Genomic DNA, 17929 nt, shown 5'->3' on the forward strand with positions numbered 1-17929 from the left:
GGAATAGGATCTCTGGTACAAAACTATTCCCCAGCAGAGTCAGGGCTGGAGCTAGAAATTAGTTAGTGAGAAGTTTTATTTCTCTTTTCTACCTTCCTGTTGTCCAAATTTTCCACAATGAATATGCATTATTGTTAAAACGCGTGTGCGTGCATAGGTACTAGGGCTTGAACTCAGAGCCTGGGTGCTGTCCCTGAGCTTTTTTGGTCAAATCTAGCACTCTACCATTTGAGCCGCAGCACCTAGTGGCAATTAGGGACAGGAATCTCAAGGACTTTCCTGCCTAGGCTGGCTTTGAACTGCCATCCTCAGATCTCAGACTCCTGAGTAGCTAGGAATACAGGTGTGAGCCACCAGTGCCCAGCTGTTGTCGAGATTCTTATCTAAATTACTTAGACAATAGTCTCGATTCCCTTACCAGGGAGGCAAGGAGACCTCTGGCCCAGGGGCCACACAAAGGGGTCTCCCTGCTCCCTGCCCCATACTCAGAACCCTAAGCATGGCTGACACCGAGGCCTGACTATCCAGGAGGACAGGATGTTTGGCATCAAGGATAATGTGGGCATCTCCCATCTCCTCCCTTCTTCTCCTGCCACTCTTCCCTCCCCCGCCGCCCCCCCCACCTGCTTCCTCCTACACCCACCCCAGTGCAGTGTCCCAGGAACCAGCTCTGACCTGGGGGACTTCAACACCTTGAGGAGCAGATCCTGAGGGACCTGTCGAAGGTAAATCTGTGTCCCCATCAGAGGGACCAAGTTCATTTCCAGCCACTTCTCGCAGGCAATGGTGAGCTGCTCTTCCTTGTACTGAGAAGGCAAAAAACAAGGCGGGATGAAGGGTGCCAAGCGCCCTCTTCTGGCTAGCAGTGACATTACACACACTCTCAGTAACATGACACACTCACAGGCCCAAACTTTTCCAACAAAATAGGCAGTTTATATAGGAGGCAAGAGAGAGGAAGGGTTGTCTAGACTCTGTCTGTGAGGTGGGCTGCCCATTGCCACTATTACACCAAGGGTGCAAGGTTCCTGTTTTTCCTGAGGTTACACACTAGTGTGTGGCTGAGCTGAGTGCAAACTCAGGTGGCCTGAAATCCTTGGGCTGATGAGAGGAGGCTGGGCGGGTGCCATGTGGAGAACTCTCGCAGGATTCAGAGGCTGCTCTGTACATCATTAGAAGCAAAATTAAAGGGCAGAGCCTGGTGCCAGGGGCTCACACCTGCAATCCTAGCTTCTCAAGAGGCTGAGGCCTCTTAAGGATCTACAATCTGAGGATTGTGGTTTGAAGCCAGCCCAGGCAATAAAGCTCTCGCAACGTAACTCCAATTGACCAGCAAAAAGCCAGAAGTGGGGCTGTGGTTCAGTTGGTTGAGCACCATCCTTGAGTAAAAAAGCTAAGAGACAGTGCCCTGGCCACAGTACAAGTATGAAAGAAGGGAAAAAAGAAAAACAGAGAAAGGAGAAAGTGGGGAGGGAGAGAGAGAGGAAGGGAGAGAGAGACAGAGACAGAGAGACAGAAACAGAGAGAGGTTCCCAGGTGCCAGAGTCTTAGACTATCTACTTTGCATGAACTCAGGACCCTGGGTCCTGCTGGCTGGACTGGAATGCAGAGATGGTACCCAGTGATCTCTAACGCCAGGGAGTCAAGGTAAGGACCACAGGTTCTCTGTGAGTAGATGTTTAGAACATTCTTCCATGTGGCTCTAAGGGGCCTATGATGTGCTGGCTATGCCACAGTGGAGACTCTGGGTCCGTGTCCATGGACAGTGGCCACAGGGAAAGTGGAAGGAGATGTGGGACTCAGGACTGCCCCCTTGTGGCTGGTCAGCGGTGCCATTTTCTCTTCTGATAACAACAGCCGCATTGTGTCATTTGTTCCCAACACAGATACACGGACTAGACCCAGTGGGACAACGTGTCCTAGCTCTAGAAAGAATATACTGGAAGGCTTTTTGCTATTTCAGTGAGAAGATCAGGCTATTCACCCCCTCTCCATCCCAAGATGAAGCCTTCCTAATTTTTTTTTGTGCTACTCACCATTCCTTTGAAAATAGATTATAAAGCTAGGTGTTTATGGCACATGCTTGTAATCTTAGCCACTCACAAGACTGAGATCTAGGGGCTGGGAAGGTGGCTCAGGGGTAGAGTGCTTGCCTTGCATGCATGAGGCCGTGGGTTTGATTCCTCAGCACCACATAAGCAGAAAAAAGTCGGAAGTGGCGCTGTAGCTCAAGTGGTAGAGCGCTAGCCTAAAGCTGAAGAGCTGAGGGACAGCGCCCAGGCCCAGAGTTCAAGCCCCACGGCCGACCAAAAAAAAAAAAAAAAAAAAAAGACTGAGATCTAAGGATCATCCTGGGCAGGAAAGTCCGTGAGACCCATCTCCAATTAACCGCCAATAAGGATGGACGGGGCTGTGGCTCCAATGGTAGAGGACTAGCTTTGGGCACAAAAGCTCAGAGACAGTGAGTGCCCAGGCACCAAGACATAGGACTGGCATAAAACATAAATAAATGGATATAAATTTTAAAAATGTTCAAATGAAAGTTTAAAAAGAAAACAAATGTGTTACAAATGTGTTCACATATTTCTAACCTTGGCTGTTACCTTTGAATAGCTTTCTTTGGAGCTAAGCCTGAGTGAAACCCTGGAGTTCAGGCTGCCTTTGAAGCCCCATCACCCCAAGAGACCAGGTCCTGTGAGGGACTCTTACCTTGCAGCCAGCCAGGTAGAAGGCCTTTAGAGTACTTGGCGAGAGTTCGTTCATCATCATGGTCACACACCTGCAGGAAGAAGATTGCTGATCCTGTGGAAGCCCAGGTTGCTGTCAGAGAAGTGGGGTGGGAGGGGCAAGGGGAGACCCAGGGACTTCCTTTAACTCCAGGTTGGCACCAGAGAGCTCACAAAAAGGGAATCTTGTTTTAGGGCAAAGGAAAAAACCAGAGCTACCAGCTCTTCAGCGGACAGCCAAGTAGCCCTTGTCTATTATTGCTCTGTGTCAAAGGGCATAAAGCTGCCCTATTGAGGCTTATTGATAGCCAAAATGGCCATAAGTACCTTCCTGCCAAAGGAGTTTCAATGGATCTCAAAAGCAACTTTTTTGATGAAAATCTTAGTTCTTTCCTATGACTATGCCTTATCGGTTTGGCTTACTTAGTCATGGAGGATCTGTTTACTGAGCATACACCATGTTCCAGGCAGCAGGGAGGACTTCACTGTGCAAACAACAAAGCTGACAGCCCAGTGGGTAGACACACAGGGAGACAGTTGTTAGGGTAAAGCTTCAGACAGATTGCTATATTATTACAACTGTGTTAAGGACATGAAGATATTGATTATTATAGGTCTTGGGGTAATTTGAAGATGGTGGCCCTTTTAATACCAATATTTGCTATCTCCCAATTATACATTTTCCTTTGATCAGTTGGAAGCTCAAAGCTGAATGTGTGGCTGAATGTAGATTGCTATAGTATACATGTTTTAGTTTCTCTACTCTTGTTTTTCTTTCTTCTTGGTTAAAAAAAAGAATTGATACTCTCTTGTTTTGTTTTATGTATTGGTTTGGCCACTTAAAGCCGGTACTAGCTGGACACTGATGCCTCACACCTACAATTCTAGAGGTCAAGATCCATAGGAACATGCTTTGAAACCAGATTGGGCAGCAAAGTCTATAAGACTCCATCTTCCATTAACCAGCAAAAAGCCAAGCTGGAGGCATGGCTCAACTGGTAAAGCACGAGCTGAGCTAGCAAGTTAAGCAAGCTTGAAGTCCTGAGTTCAAACTCTATAAGTGCAAGGCAAGAATAAGAAACAAAAAATGAGGAAGTAACTGGTTACCTGGTCATGACAAAGCACCCTGTACGCCTGGATTCTGAGTGGGTGCATGATGCCGATGAGGAGGTGTGGTCCTGAGTTCAGGCGGGGCTCATGCGCTGAGTCCGCGTTAGGCCCTGCTGTCATCTTGTGAGCTTCTTGGCTTACAGTGGCTGAGCCCATCCATTCTCATCTTCCTGTCTCCTTGACCCACTTCTCCACTCCTACTTCCTAATTCACGCCCTGTGTGTCCCCAATTGAATCTTGGCTGAAGACTCCCAACAGCGGGCCTCCCTGCCTCCACGGCTTCCTTCACACTGTGAAGGGGGTCCTGACTACGGTCAACAGGGGTTCGGACCCTTCCCCTCCAAGCTTCATGCTTGCCCTTGACTGAACCGACTGGAAGCTATCCAAGGTCCTCCTCACGGCCCCCTCCCTCCTCCACTCTGGCTGCCGTGCCTCCGACTGCAAAGGCTGAGATCCAGCTGTGACTCCAGCCCACTGGCCATTTTTTTTTTGGTGGGGGAAATAGTTTGAAGTCAGGACTTCATGCATGCTAGGCAGGCACTTTACCTATTGAACCATGCCCCCAGACCTTTTTGCTGCAGTTATTTCTCAAATAGGATCTTCTGTTATTGTTTGGGGTGACCTGAACCACGATCTTGCTTCTTACACTTCCTGAAAAGTGGGAATGTCAGGCATATGCTACCACATCCGGCTTACTGGTTGAGATGGCATCTTGGTTAGTGTTTGCTAGTGCTGGTCACAAACCTTGATCCTCTTGATCTCTGTCTCCCAAGTAACTGGGATTAAAAGCAAGCACCTCTAAGCCTCACCTTCTGGGTGAGGGAAACTCACCCAGAGGAAAGTTCTGCCACCAAGCTGGCCTTCGAGCAGTCATTTATCACCTAATGTCACAAAACCATCTGGGCACTGCTGCTCCACTCCACACCTGGGTGTACACACACACACGTACACGCACACACACAACTGTACCTTCAATCTCTCCAGAGCAGGCAAGCCCCAGCCCAGCTGTGTGAAGGCCTGCCCTGACCTCTGACCTAGAACAATCAGTCCTATAGCAATTATCTGCAGAATCCAGGGCTGGTCCTGCGGCTGTCAGGCAGGTTTGGTCCTGCCCAGTGGGAGGGCAGGTTTGGCTCTCTACCACGAGAGCCTTTCCCGCTCTGGCTCACAGCACAGGGCAGGGCAGCAGGGAAGAGAATGAGTCACCTGCCATTCTTGGGGCATTGTAGATAAGTCACAGATCGATGGGGCTTCTCATCTGGGGCTGAGGCAGGGCAGCAGAGGCTGAGAGATCGAAAGAGCCTAGAGAACCACTTCAAGGCCAAAGCCACGCCCCAGGATGTGGTCAGAGATGCCGCACTGGGTGGCACCAGGAAACAGCTGTCCAGAAAGGACCTGAGTAAGGAGGCTGTGATTTGGTCATTGCTTTGTGTCCTAGGCTATGCTGAGCTGCATATGCATGCTGTACATAAACAAAGGGGAGGGGAGTCTTTAATAGCCCAGATCCCATCCCCCACCCCCATCACCAATAGGGTCAAGGCCAGATTCCTTAGGCAGTGCCAAGGCCATAGCCAAGCTGGCTTATCGCCCCTCTATGCCCAGCCCCACAGGTCTGACCATAAAGACTTGGTACAGAGCCACTCTGAAATGCCAGGCCTCTCTTGCTGTGTCCTCTGCAGAGAGAGTGGGCCTCTGAGTACCTGTAGGCCTTGGATCCTAGGATCTCTGCATCGCCAGTGCAGTTACATGAAGTATCTTGTCCTGCGACCCAGGACTGAGGCACTGCTTGTGGACATTTGTAGACAGTGTGGAGGCCACAAAACGTGGTCCCCAGGGGAGGGCCTGCCTCTGTCCTCAAGGGAGCTGCTGATGTCCTGTCTCGGCTAAGATGAACTACTCATTCATTTTATTCATTCACTCATTAGTCACTCAGATGAAGAAACTGAGGCCTGAGGTGGCCGCCAGACAGACAGATCATCGCTGCTGTAAACCTCCTCTCCACAGTCAGTCACATGGGGGTCTGGGGAGGGCAGAGCTACGAGCCGCCACGTCTGTGCTCAGGGCCACCTTGGTGCGGCTGGGCACACATCCTGAAAGAGCCCAGGAGGAGCCGCCGAACAAGCTAGCAAGACGAATCCCACGGAGGATCTTCTACTTGCCTCGCTTACCCTTCCATTCACACTAGTGGCATGAAGTAATATTACAGGAAATCAAACAGGGGAGTTCTAAAGGGTGCTTTTTCTCATCATTGGCACCAGTTTTACTTGACATTAATCACACACAGGACAAAATGTTCCATTTGGGAGTCCCTGCCCCTCCACTGCGCCTGACAGCTCATTTCCTGTGTCTTGGGAACGGTGGGGTAAGAGGCCTGCCTCTAAGGGCAGCCAGTTGCCCATTGGGGCCTCTCTGTCTCCTCGGCATCCTACGGAAGCAGTAGAAATCCAGCTTGAAGGAGTGAATAAGCAAACTGCACTAGGCCCAGGGTCATAGAGAGGAAGGCTAGAGCGGCTCAGGACCCTGAATGAACAAATGACCAATTACGTTGCTACATAGAAGATGGAGTGGTGCTAATGGTATAGGTTTGGGGACTCCTCAATGTCCTTCAAGATCTGGCTGGTCTACTTGGAAGCTGTGTCATCCTGGGTAAGAAGCCTCAGTCTCCCCCTCAATGAAATGTGTGTAGCCACACACATTTTCCTCCTTTCAGGGAAAGATCTCAGGGGTCCAGCCTGGCAAAGAGCTCCACTGTGTCTGACTGTGGGAGTGCTCCACCTACAAGCTTTCTGCCACTTAGTCCTGAGGAATAGCTAAGATAAACACTACGACCACACTTGCAGTGGAGACCAGAGAGGTACATGAAGGTGATGGGGAAGCTTTTAGAAGGGTGGAGCCCACGAATCTCACGTGTGCTTTGGGATCTGCAGAAACGTCCAATGACAGACAACTTGCAGCCTCTGACTGAGCCTAGATTATATCATCATGGCTTCTGCAATGCAGGCAGAAGTTCTGAGACCTGCCTGCTGCTCCCCCTGTCTACCAAGGTCTACGAGCTCTAGGCATTCCAAAATGCAGAAGCCTTAAAATGGTGCACCAATCCCTTTGAATACCTCTGGGTGCCCCTGTCCCGTGGCTTCCTACTGGACACCAAGATGAGACCAGGGGCTGTGACTACCCAAGCAGTAAAGTGATGCCCCCTAGTGGCCAGTGGAATCAATAGGTGATTGTGATTTTTCCAGGCCCCAGTGGCTCCACACTTAGAATCCTAGCTACTCAGAAGACTGAGATCTGAGGATGGGCAGACAAACTAGAAAGACTCTTATTTCCAACTAAAACCAGAAAAAAGCCAAAATGGAGGTATGGCACAACTGGTAGAGCACCAGCCTTGACTGAAAAAGCTGAGCAAGAGAATGTGAGGTCCTAAGTTCAAGCCCTGGTACTGGCACAAAAAAAAAAACAACAATAACAACAACAACAACCACTTCCCATTTTTCTCTCCCCCCAAATATTTACAATCACTATGTATGGCATTCATAACAAAGATATTATTGGCAAGAGAAAACAGACATATCTGAAACAAGCAAGACATGAACATGACAGAAAGCCAGCTCACCCTCAGATTGTGTATGTACACACAACAGAGACTTTATTCTATACAGAAGTGAACCCTGGTGGAAATGGGCAAGCAAGCTTCATTGTTAGGATCTTAGAAAGTCACTTGGCATATCTGCAAAATGTCTCCCAGCAGGAGAACCACCCCTTCCCTTGTTATTTTATTCCTATGAGCTACCTGTCACTTCCAGAGACAAGTGCCTATTATGAACCTGCAGCCCACAACCTGTGCATCTGTTCTATTCATTTCCACATTCAAAGTCACATTGGGCACCAAGGAGCCCACTGTGTCTCCATCCAGGGAAGAGATCCAGTCCACGAAATGGGCCAGGAAAGGCCCTTCTACATGTTCCCAGACGGGCCCTAGTCCCCCTGTCTTCTTACCTTTGAAACAGGTGACCGGACTGGAGGATGTGAGCGGAAGCCAGCACCCCCAGCAGGTCGTCCACGCTTATGTCCACATTGGTCATGTAGAGGTTCTTCAGCGCCAGGGCGAAGGCTGGGGGCAGTAGCCAAGGGAAAGCCATCAGCGCAGGCCTCTGCCTGTGGCCCTGGCCCACGGCCTCACAATTCCTGAGGCTGGACAGGTGGATGCTCTTGAAGAAGATACACATGTGCAGACTCCACCTGAGAAAGTGGCCACTGGACTCCCAGTGCTCCAGATGAGCTGAAGATAACGCTAAAGGGAACTGAGCTCTGCTAAAAGGCCTCTCCTTGGAGCCACTCTGAGCATCTATCTGTGTCTTGGGACCGAGACAACTCAGGGCTCTCTATGAACCTAGAGACCCATCTCCTTACTTGGGGTCCCTGACCTGTGTAGGAATGTGACTATCTAAATACATCATGCGTAGATTGGTCACCTTTTCTCTCCAGATGACAAATAGTTTAATAATGATTTTCCTTGTAGCTTGAGGACTCCAGTATGATCGAGGACATCTGGAAAGAGCCAGGATTTGATCACCCATGAACTAGACCGTCCGGCTAGGGGCCATGATGAACTTGTCCTGCTCCAAGCCCTGTGTGATCCTACAGAGTGCCACCGTGTGGTGGCAGCGTTCTCTGAGGACAGCTGGCTGCTCAGGGCGTTTGGGCTGACCTAGCAATGCACGTAGCGGTAGTGTGTATCTGATGGTGTGACACATGCCACACAGCCATCCTTCTCTAGGGCAGAGCCAGAGGAGCACCCTGGGAGAGTGTTCTGGAAGGCAGACCTTGGGGATCTTTGGGGAGAGGAGGTCACGTGCTGTTTGGGGAGTTGTGGGTTTGGGCAGGAACATTCCATTTCCCCCAGGTCTGTCTGAGAAGGCTGCTCCTCCCTTCCCTTCCTGCATCCTTCTGGCCCTGTCCCAACAGTCACAGCTCTACAGCAGCAATTTCCACCTTCTCCCACTTCTCCGCGTGTCCCTGGTCCCTTCTTTTCGTGAAGGAATGTGCACCACCACTGGACTGCAGCGCTCTTGCTTTTCTCTACTTTAAAATCGATTTAAAGAAGACAGGTGTACTTTACCAGATCTGTTGACGGCTGGATCATTGATCTTTAAGGAAATGATCATCTTCTTCACAGGGGGTATTTCTTTGGTCTTCCCAGATGCTGGATCTGTTGAAGAAAAGCAGATGGTGGCCTCCCCTCCCCCCCCCCCCCCCGCTCTGGATCTCGACCTGCACCACACCATACTTGGCGTGTTGCTTAGCGGATGTACGCTGAAGATAACTGCACAGAAACAGGGAGTCACAGAACTTGCAAAAATACTATGGCCAGTGCTGGTGTTTCCCTTTACCCAGCTTCCCCTCACTGTCAACTGATAAATGAATTCATTCCTCCCTCCCTTCCTCTCCCTGTCCCTCCCTCCGTGCCTGCCACACCGTTCTCATCCTGTGAGGCCGGGAGCAGTGGGCGGGCAGAGTGGGCCTCCACTGTTGGTTTCTGACCCGAGTGAGCACCAAAGCTAGGGTTGGATCAAGTGGGTGATGGGGACCATCCGATGAGAGACGGGGGTGTCCAGCCAGTACCTCTTGACATGTACTCTCCAAACTGGAGAAAACTGTCCCTGAGGAAGGGCGGGGCAGCCTCTCCCTCCCCCTCCGCTGGCTAGCCCCATTCACCTGCAGTGCTCTCTGACGTGGCTTCCCAGAATGCCCTTGGCACCATCACTCCAGCCGCTCCAACCTCTTCCCACTGCTCTGCTCATCATCTCCCAGACCTGTCTCCTCTGGGCGGATTCCCGGGACTCTGCAGGACTTCCTGCTGCCGCTCTCCCTCAGGGGGGCTTCCTCACATGCCCCTTTCCTGACCCCACATGAAGAGCAGCACCTCCACCCCTGCTACCTCAGACCAGCCTTGCCATAGCCTGCTAGGCCAGTTCCACCACAGGTGTGCCTAGGAGCGCTTTGTGTTGGTCAGGCACACTGATGGTGTACTCTACCCACCAGGGTCCACCACAGTCTTACACACGAATAGGTTCTATTACCAGTGAGCTCAAGGTTCGAAGTAATGGAAAAGAATATAAGTTGGGAACCAAGAGTTACATTGCATTCAAGAAAATGATCCAACAAAGAGGCCCTCTTCCTCAGGGCCCCTTCACTGTCCTCCAGTGCTAGACTCTGCTTATTGTCTCATTCGGCCAGTATTTTTTGACAACCTACTAAGTCTCTGGCTCTGGATCATGTTCCTTTGGGGCCTCTACCTGCAAGACCCTGGCAGTCACTCATCTCCTTAGGAAGGAAGTACCCGAGATCATGCCCCCAGGTGCCAGGTGCACAGTAGACACACAGGAAGTAGTGGCTAATGCTCTTATTGGTCATGTTTTATCAGAATCGATGATCACGCTCATCTTGGCGCCCAGTGTGGGGCAGAACACAGAAGGCAACGATCATCATCACGTAGGGCTTGCTGGTCTGCCCATCCCAGATGACAAATTCTGAGCACAAGGTCTGGCACAAGCTAAACACTTGAAAGAAGGGAGAAATGGTATCAGCAAGGCCATAGTGAGTGCAAGGCAGGAGTTCAGCCTTTCCTCCGGGTTAAGTGAGGCCCAGCATTAGAAAGGAAGCATTTGATCGTATACATAGGAGGTTCTCAGAGACCAAGCTTGTGTGTTTGTGTGTAGTATGACAGTTCTGATTCCCTTTGGATTTCAGTCCTGAGAATAAGTGTGTCTGCTCAGACACAAGCAGCGTTGGGTAAGGAGCAGCTGAGCCACGTTGAAAGTCTGTGGTCTCCACTGAGCTCTTCTGGAATGTTCCTCAGTGCTGCCTGCAGGACGTCACACAGTTGTGCAATGGTTTTGGAATCAGTGCACAAACATCCTGGAGAGACACGCTGAGCAGGAGGGACGGCGACTTCTCGTGGGAAGCCTCGGAGCCCCATTATGTCACGAGTGGTGCATGTGGAGAGAATGATGACGGTCGGGAACCCTAGGAGTCGCACTACCAAATCTGCAGGACATCTCTGGTCAGGACTTGCCACTAGCAGAGTCTTGGATCACAGTGGCCGTCCCAAGGTGACACCCTCATAGACCCTGTTAAAGACGGATGCTGCCAGTCCCTCCCTTTCTGCTCCCAGACTCTCCTGTTTTCCAGTGTTCTCTCTGTCTAGGGCATCAGAGCCTCCCACTGATGGCCTGCTGAGTGCTCCACCCTGGGCTCAGGGGAGATGGTAGAGCCCATCCCACTGGGTTAGGAAGGGCAGAAACGCCACAGGCAGCTTCCTACCGGTTTACAGGAAAGCCACAGTCTCCCACTGCCACCTTCAAGGACAGAGAGCTAAAGCAGAGGCCAGGGCCCCCAGCAGATCCCAGCAGGCACTGGGGCACCACTCCCCAGGCTCAGGGAAGGGTTGGTAAGCCTGCAGAGAATTGCAGCCTCTGAACCTACACGCGGGCAGCAGTTACACCAGTAAACCCAAACCTATCTACCTGACAACGGAATGACGTGAAAAGACCTGTGGAGCACAGACAATAGAATGGAAAAGGGCTCAGGACAGGTGTTCAGGGAATGTATGGCCACATAAAAGTTGAGCAAACCTTCCCAGGAACTACAAAGTAGAGGCACGGGGTGCTACAAAAAAAGAAATGAGAATAAAATGCAGGTAGCAAGACACTCCACGATCAATCAGAATCCCATTCATCAGAAAGCCATTCAGTTCTCACTATTTAACTCCAGGGTGGAGGACAGAAGATGGCAGAAGACAGAAGATAACCAGAGTCAGTGGGAGAGGGCTAAGAGGGCAGGCAGGAGCTGGTGGTCAGTCACGTGATGAGCTCACACCACGGAACCTGGCTCAGATCCGTCCGTGCCAACCACCATTGGTCTCAAAACAGCCAGAGGCCAGGCTGGGCCCTTTCAAACCTTGAGGGTGTGAGGGGTCCCAGGACCAGGGACTCTATAGATATAATTACATGGCACTGTGGAATCCACGTAGTTCTTAGTCCTGTGCATCAGGGTCGTCAAGTAAAGCTTGGCCAAGGTCTCGGACTGGAAGAGCTGGGCCTGGTGCAGCTCCCACGTGTAGCCCAGGCATTCCAGAACCACATCTGAGGGAAGGAAAGGACTCTGGGCAGTGGCTCACTGACTTCCCCACACAAGCACTTCCTCTTCGCACCAATTTTCCTCCATTCACCGCAGCCAGGAAGCAGACGAAAGGCCAACCGACTTCCCCTGCCCCAGGGAAGTGTGGGCCTTTCAGACTTCCCCCGCCCCAGGGAAGTGTGGGCCTTTCAGACTTCCCCCGCCCCAGGGAAGTGTGGGCCTTTCAGACTTCCCCCACCCCAGGGAAGTGTGGGCCTTTCAGAGCCTTGCAGGGAAGGGGATCGGCGCCTCCCAGGAGCTGAAGGACGGAGCTGGAGGGCTGCAGAGCCACACGGCTTCCCTCCAACTTGAAGACCTGAAAAAAGGCTCTACAGGGACTTTCCAGGGCCGCTCCTGGGAGACCTCTTTAGGGGGGTGGGCCACGCCTTGCCTTCCTCTAGTACAGGGGGTCCCAGTCTCGGCACTATTGATCCTTCTTTGTGGTGGGAACTGTCCGTGGTCACTGTCATTCCTTCGCCTCTACTTACTAGACTCTCAAGTTTGGATGAGTAAAGCAGCGGACTTTCATCCGGGAGTGTAATGAGTACCAGAGCCTGCGCGGGGCCCTGGGTCCAGTCCTGAGCGCCCCAAGTATAAAAATTTAAAAACGAGAGGACCTTCCCAGGCTCCTCTGTGAGGCTCAACGTACTTACTTCTAGCTCGATGGTCCCATTCTGACTCCCGCTCCTATCTCAGAAAAGGCTTCTGAGCTATGCAGATGTCCGATTCGTGACTGGCCCAAGTCCAGAGGGAGAAGAACAGCTGCCCCCTGGGTGTGCTCTGTGTAGTCATCATCTAAAAGCTATCTCAGTGCCTTTGTCTTTATAGTAGCCATTGTCCTATGAAATGTGTGTGTGAGGCTTGGTTTCCTGTGCAATCATTTGACAGATAAGTATGGCTATTTAAATTACATGTTAGACACTGGGCAGTGGACAAGAATCACAGTACACAGATTAGTGTTTGAGCTATGGACTGGCTTTGCTCCACAAGGTCTCCAGGGGCCCCAGAAGTCAGACTATTGAAATGCTCTGATTTAAACACTGATGACAACACTCACCTGTCTCCTCCCCACTTTTGGTTGCCTTGTTGTTCTTCACTTCCTCAGAGAGGAGTTTCTGGATTTTTGAAATGCATAACCTCAAGGAAAGATACAAAATGTGGGAATTAATGCTGACATTTTTCTCCCACCACATCATGCAGCCTAAACATCCCTCGGCCACCATGTCAAACCTCTGCTTTGGGGTCATACTGCCTGGATAAACCACAAGCAATGCCACAGCCCGCCCCAAACACTAATTCCTGTTCACATGTGTGTGCAGCATTCTAAGCTACTGCCGGCTGCTGAATTAATATTTCCTTCAGTAGTAGCTAAAACCAAAACATACAGTAAGCACCCAATAAATGCCTGCTGAAGGGGCTGGGAAGATAGAGTGCTTGCCTTGCATGCCTGAGGTCCTGGGTTCAATTTCTCAGCACCACATAAGCAGAAAAAGCCAGAAGTGGTGCTGTGGCTCAAGTGGTAGAGCACTAGCCTTGAGCTGAAGAGCTGAGGGACAGTGCCCAGGCCCAGAGTTTAGACCCCTCAACCAACAATAACAACAACAAAATACCTGCTGGAGAAAAGAATAGTGTGCAGTGTCTGTTTCTAGGACGTTTCACCTCACCAATGATTGTGTTAGAAATCCTCAGTGTCTGTATGTCCAAAAATGAACTTTACAATCGACCCTGAATCCTAGCCTGCGACTACACCAGATCTTGTCTCAGGAAAGGGCACCCACAGCCTCTGGGTGCTCAGGCCGGCTCACTCGCTGTTGCCATAACCAATCACGTGCCTCAATCGGACAAAATACTCTTTTGGACACGTCCATGTGTCTTTACCATTGCCACTATGACCTTTGACCAAACCCCAATTCCCCCTCCCAAGTCCTCAACAGCCTACCAATCTCCAGCCCTCCTCTGCCTGGGTATCCACTCCCCTAACAGGGCAGAGGTAGTCTTTCCTGTCTCCTCAGTACCTCTGGGGGACAGCTCAAACCCCTCAATACCGTGAACAGGCTTGTGCTTCTTTGTAGCCTCTGCCATCCCCATCCAGCTCCAGTGCTTTCTGACAGCCTAGACGCTGCTCCTGCCTCTGCTCCCCCCCCCACTCCCTCTGTCCAGCGCCTCCTGCTGGCCTTTTGCCTTGGGGACCCAGAGCCAGCAGCGCCCTGCCCCCCGTGGTTACCCTGCCACCCCCCTCTGCAGTGTCATGCATCTGTGTCTCCTCCCCTGGGGCTCCAGGACCATCCTGCAGGTGATTAGTAAATGTGCATTGAATAAATGTGTGGTGATGGAGAGATAACACAGGTTTTGCACAATTGCCTGGAAAATGATATTAAATTTGAGTCACATAGTCAGTTTGGAGATGGTCAGCTCAAGAAAGCCACCAGCCAGGGACGCTTGAGGACAACCTCTGAGCTGTGTATCGCTTGGGATCCCCGCCACCCCAGGAGCCCGCGTGGGCCCCAGTGCGAGGAGACGGTTTGGACGGTAGCCTGTGCCCACAATCACACTGAGTACATGCTGTCCTTCCCAGGGTCAGAGAGGGCTGCAAGTGACTCAGCCTCAGGAAGAAGCGGGGAGACCAGACTGGACCCAGCCAGCCTTGTCTCCTTCCTCAACCTCCCAGCAGATTGAGTGATATGTCTGACACCAGCCAGGCAGGGTCAGGGATGTGACCGGAGAGCACGGAGGGGGAGAGGGGCCGGTGGCTCGTGAGTGCAGCCATCTCACAAACATCCCCCGCACCAGCGGAGCTGGAAGATGCTAGGTGACAACCTGGGTGGCCATGCTGCCGGTTTCTAGGTGTCATGGCTGTTTGCGAAGGGACCCCCGTCCCAAGCTCTGCAGACTTTAGGGCTGGGGTCCTTTTAGGACCTGTGGACAAGGGAATGAGATAAATGGCATCTTTTTCCTCTGGGGGACAAATGATATAGGCGCTGTAGCACGCGGTGACATTCACCCTGTGCTCTTGGATGGAGAGCTTCCTCCCCACCAAGTCCTGGCCCATGGTGGAGGAGGGAAGAAGGGCTCAAAAGAGGTCCGTCCACTGGCTGAAGTTCACACAGAACCAGTAAGGGAGGCGCAGGGATTGCAGCCCTGTCCCATGGGCTACTTTTAACCATCCGAATGGCCTGCACCAACAGCCGCTCCCAGTCTGTGCCTCCCTCCTCTGGTGTGCCAGTCTCAGGTGAGCTAGGCTATGCCCCACACCACTGCTTCGGATCTCAGCTCCTGCGGCCCAGCTTCTCCCCTTCGTACTCTGGACCATTTTTACCTTTGTTTTTGGGCCCAGGTGCAGTGCCTGCTTCCCTAGCCTGGCTCCGGTACTCAGGAGTGGGGCTGGCCAGTGCATTCCGGGGAGAGGAGAGATGATTGCTCGCCCAGCAAACATGGAGCAAGCCACTCTTCTGTGTACCTGCCGCCCCAGGGGTGTGGCCCGTGCTCCAATACACTTGAGCCAGGCGGGGGAAGAGCACTGGCCAGGCCCAATGCACCAGGGGCCCAGTGCCAAGTCCCCAGACAACTGGTAATGGGGAGAAGTCAAGAGTCTAGCCTACTCCTAAGAATCCGAGCAGATTGGCGGGGAGTGAGGACCATTGATTGGGAGACATGGACATTGATGTGAGGTGTCTGAATAGTTAGCTGGTAAGTTGTTGTTGTTTTCATTTGTCTCTGGAGGATAAACTGAGACTCTTGTAAGGGCCCAAGTTCCCAATGCAAAGGAAAGTCCGGGGGGGGGGGATTGACAACCTCTCTGCACTTCTGTCACCATGCACAGCTATTGTCAGGGGATTTGGTCCCTTTGCACCTTGGCCCTGCCTGAGGGACAGTCCCAGAGAGAGGGAGGGAAGGGGGGAAGGGGGGAGGGAAGGAGGTACCCTCCTGGAGGTGCCCCAGATGGCCCCTCTATCCAGGAGGTGTGGCCTAACTCTCAGCCACCTTCCCTCCCAGGGGTGCACGCCCTGCTCCTACCATGACCTTTGACTACCTGTCTGGGTACTTGTGAGCATCCTTGTCGTCCAGATCGATGTTGAGGGCCTTACACATCTGAGAGAGTGCCAGCAGGTCCCCGGAGAAAGGCTGCTTGGGGAAGCGCCACCGGTTACAGGAGCCAACAAGCCGGCGCTCCAAGCGCGGTTTGCACTGCTGGATAGTCAAAGACAGACAGAGAAATTTCCTCACCTTACCAAGTTGTCAAATGCGTTCCTGATCTCCACACCAGAGAGAAACACGAGGCCCTTTTTAAGTTTCTGGTTACTATCTTCCCCGGGCATCTCTCTCAAGGGAAGGATGCTGTATTCTGTGGACCAAGGATCTCAAGCTGCCGAGCACGTTGGAATTGGCCTGCTAGCCAGGAGGTGCCAGAGGCAAACATTTGGTCAGGGAGATAAAGTTGGTTCAGTTATTTTGCTTCGTTTTGGCAGTATTGGGATTTACCCACAGGGCCTTGTGCTTGCCAGGCAGGTGCTCTACCATTTCAGCCATGCCTCTGGGCCTGATTTTTGTTTTGCTGGTTATTTTGGAGTCTAGGACATTTTTTTCTGTCTCAGGTAGCCTCAAACATCAATCCTCCAGATCTCAGTCTCTTGAGAAGCTAGGATTACAGGCAGGAGCCATCAGCACCCAGATCAAGGATTTTTCCTTAAGTACTTATCTGGATATCTAAAGAGATATTACACAGCAGAGATTTGGGGCAGAAACTAATTTTTTTTAGTAAAACTAAAACTCACTATTTTGTTTTTTACACAGTGTAGAATTCAGTGGCACTCAGTATGCTTACAGTGTTTGGTGTGTGCTCACCGCTCTCGGCATCCACTAAGGGCAGGTTCCCCCTCCCCCCCTCCCCAGCCAGGAAACGCCACAGGTCTGCCTATTCTGGATATTGAAAATAAGTGGAATCGCATAACATGCAGCCTTTCCTGTCCAGTGTCTTCCAGTTAGCGTATTGTTTCACGGTTCACATGTGTGTTGGCACTGCTTTGCTTTTGCGTGTGGAATCATATTGGCCTTACTGTATTTGGCTTGCCATTCCAAGGTAGAAAGGCATCCTTTCTACCTTCTAGCTATAGTAGAGACAGTGGTAGTGATGTGATGATGACAGGGGCGATGGTGGAGGCAATGGGGATGCTGGTGGAGGGGATGGTAATGATGGTGATGGTGATGAGGGTGGAGATAACGGTGATGGTGGTGATGGTGATGGTGAAGACCGAGATGATGACAGCGATGTGGTGATTCCATCTTACTTTCAGAGTTGCTAAAAGGCTAATGTTTGTTAAATATGCCTCAGGACTGTTCCTAATGGAGATTGGCTGGTGGGAAAGCGGGGTGTGGGATTAGGTGTGGGAGCACTGACAGGTCACGGTGCTCCTCCCAGCAAAGCGGGAGAGTGGAGGACCAGAGTCGCAGTGGCTCGGCCTAGCCCCTGGGGGAAACCACAGCAACTGGTGCTGCTCCTACCCCCTGCCGCCTCCTGGCGGTGCAGATGTACTCACGGGATTCAGCATTGTCACAAATGAGAGTGGAGATGACACAGTGAGGGGAAGAAAAAAGATGAGCAACTAGAAGACAAAAGAACAAACACTGAGACGCTGAGTTCCCAAAGCATCTCTTCAAGACTATAAAGGAGACTCGCCTAAAAAATTCTGTAATGACGAGTAATAACGAGTAAGCCTCAAGCATGGATTATTTCACATCAAGAGGATATCTGGTTTTTAACAGACAACTTTCTGTATTGTACTGGTGACGTGGCTAAGTTAAAGCAACCGGGAGGGGCGTACAGCTTCATGCCCGCTCACAAAATGAAGACCAAAGGAGAGCTGCAAAGACACGGGCTGTATCATTGTACCGGGGGACTAGAAAATGATGTTTTCTGT

At 51.5% G+C, this 17929-nt stretch overlaps 1 protein-coding gene across 1 annotated transcript in view; it reads right to left on the bottom strand.

Annotated features, from left to right (window-relative positions):
* Btbd16 (BTB (POZ) domain containing 16) overlaps positions 1-16330 on the bottom strand; it is a 41274-nt gene extending 24944 nt beyond the window's left edge. Inside the window, exons 1-9 of the mRNA XM_013021898.1 lie at positions 16244-16330; positions 16045-16202; positions 13072-13151; positions 11846-11980; positions 10329-10343; positions 8956-9039; positions 7833-7947; positions 2710-2779; positions 676-806 (exon numbers count right to left, since the gene is read on the bottom strand). Of these exons, the coding sequence (XP_012877352.1) occupies positions 676-806; positions 2710-2779; positions 7833-7947; positions 8956-9039; positions 10329-10343; positions 11846-11980; positions 13072-13151; positions 16045-16202; positions 16244-16330 (875 nt within the window). The remainder of the gene's footprint in view (positions 1-675; positions 807-2709; positions 2780-7832; positions 7948-8955; positions 9040-10328; positions 10344-11845; positions 11981-13071; positions 13152-16044; positions 16203-16243) is intronic.
* Positions 16331-17929: the final 1599 nt, after the last annotated feature.

This window comes from Dipodomys ordii, unplaced genomic scaffold (assembly GCF_000151885.1).
Source record: "Dipodomys ordii isolate 6190 unplaced genomic scaffold, Dord_2.0 Scaffold58, whole genome shotgun sequence".
Taxonomy (NCBI): Eukaryota; Metazoa; Chordata; class Mammalia; order Rodentia; family Heteromyidae; genus Dipodomys; species Dipodomys ordii.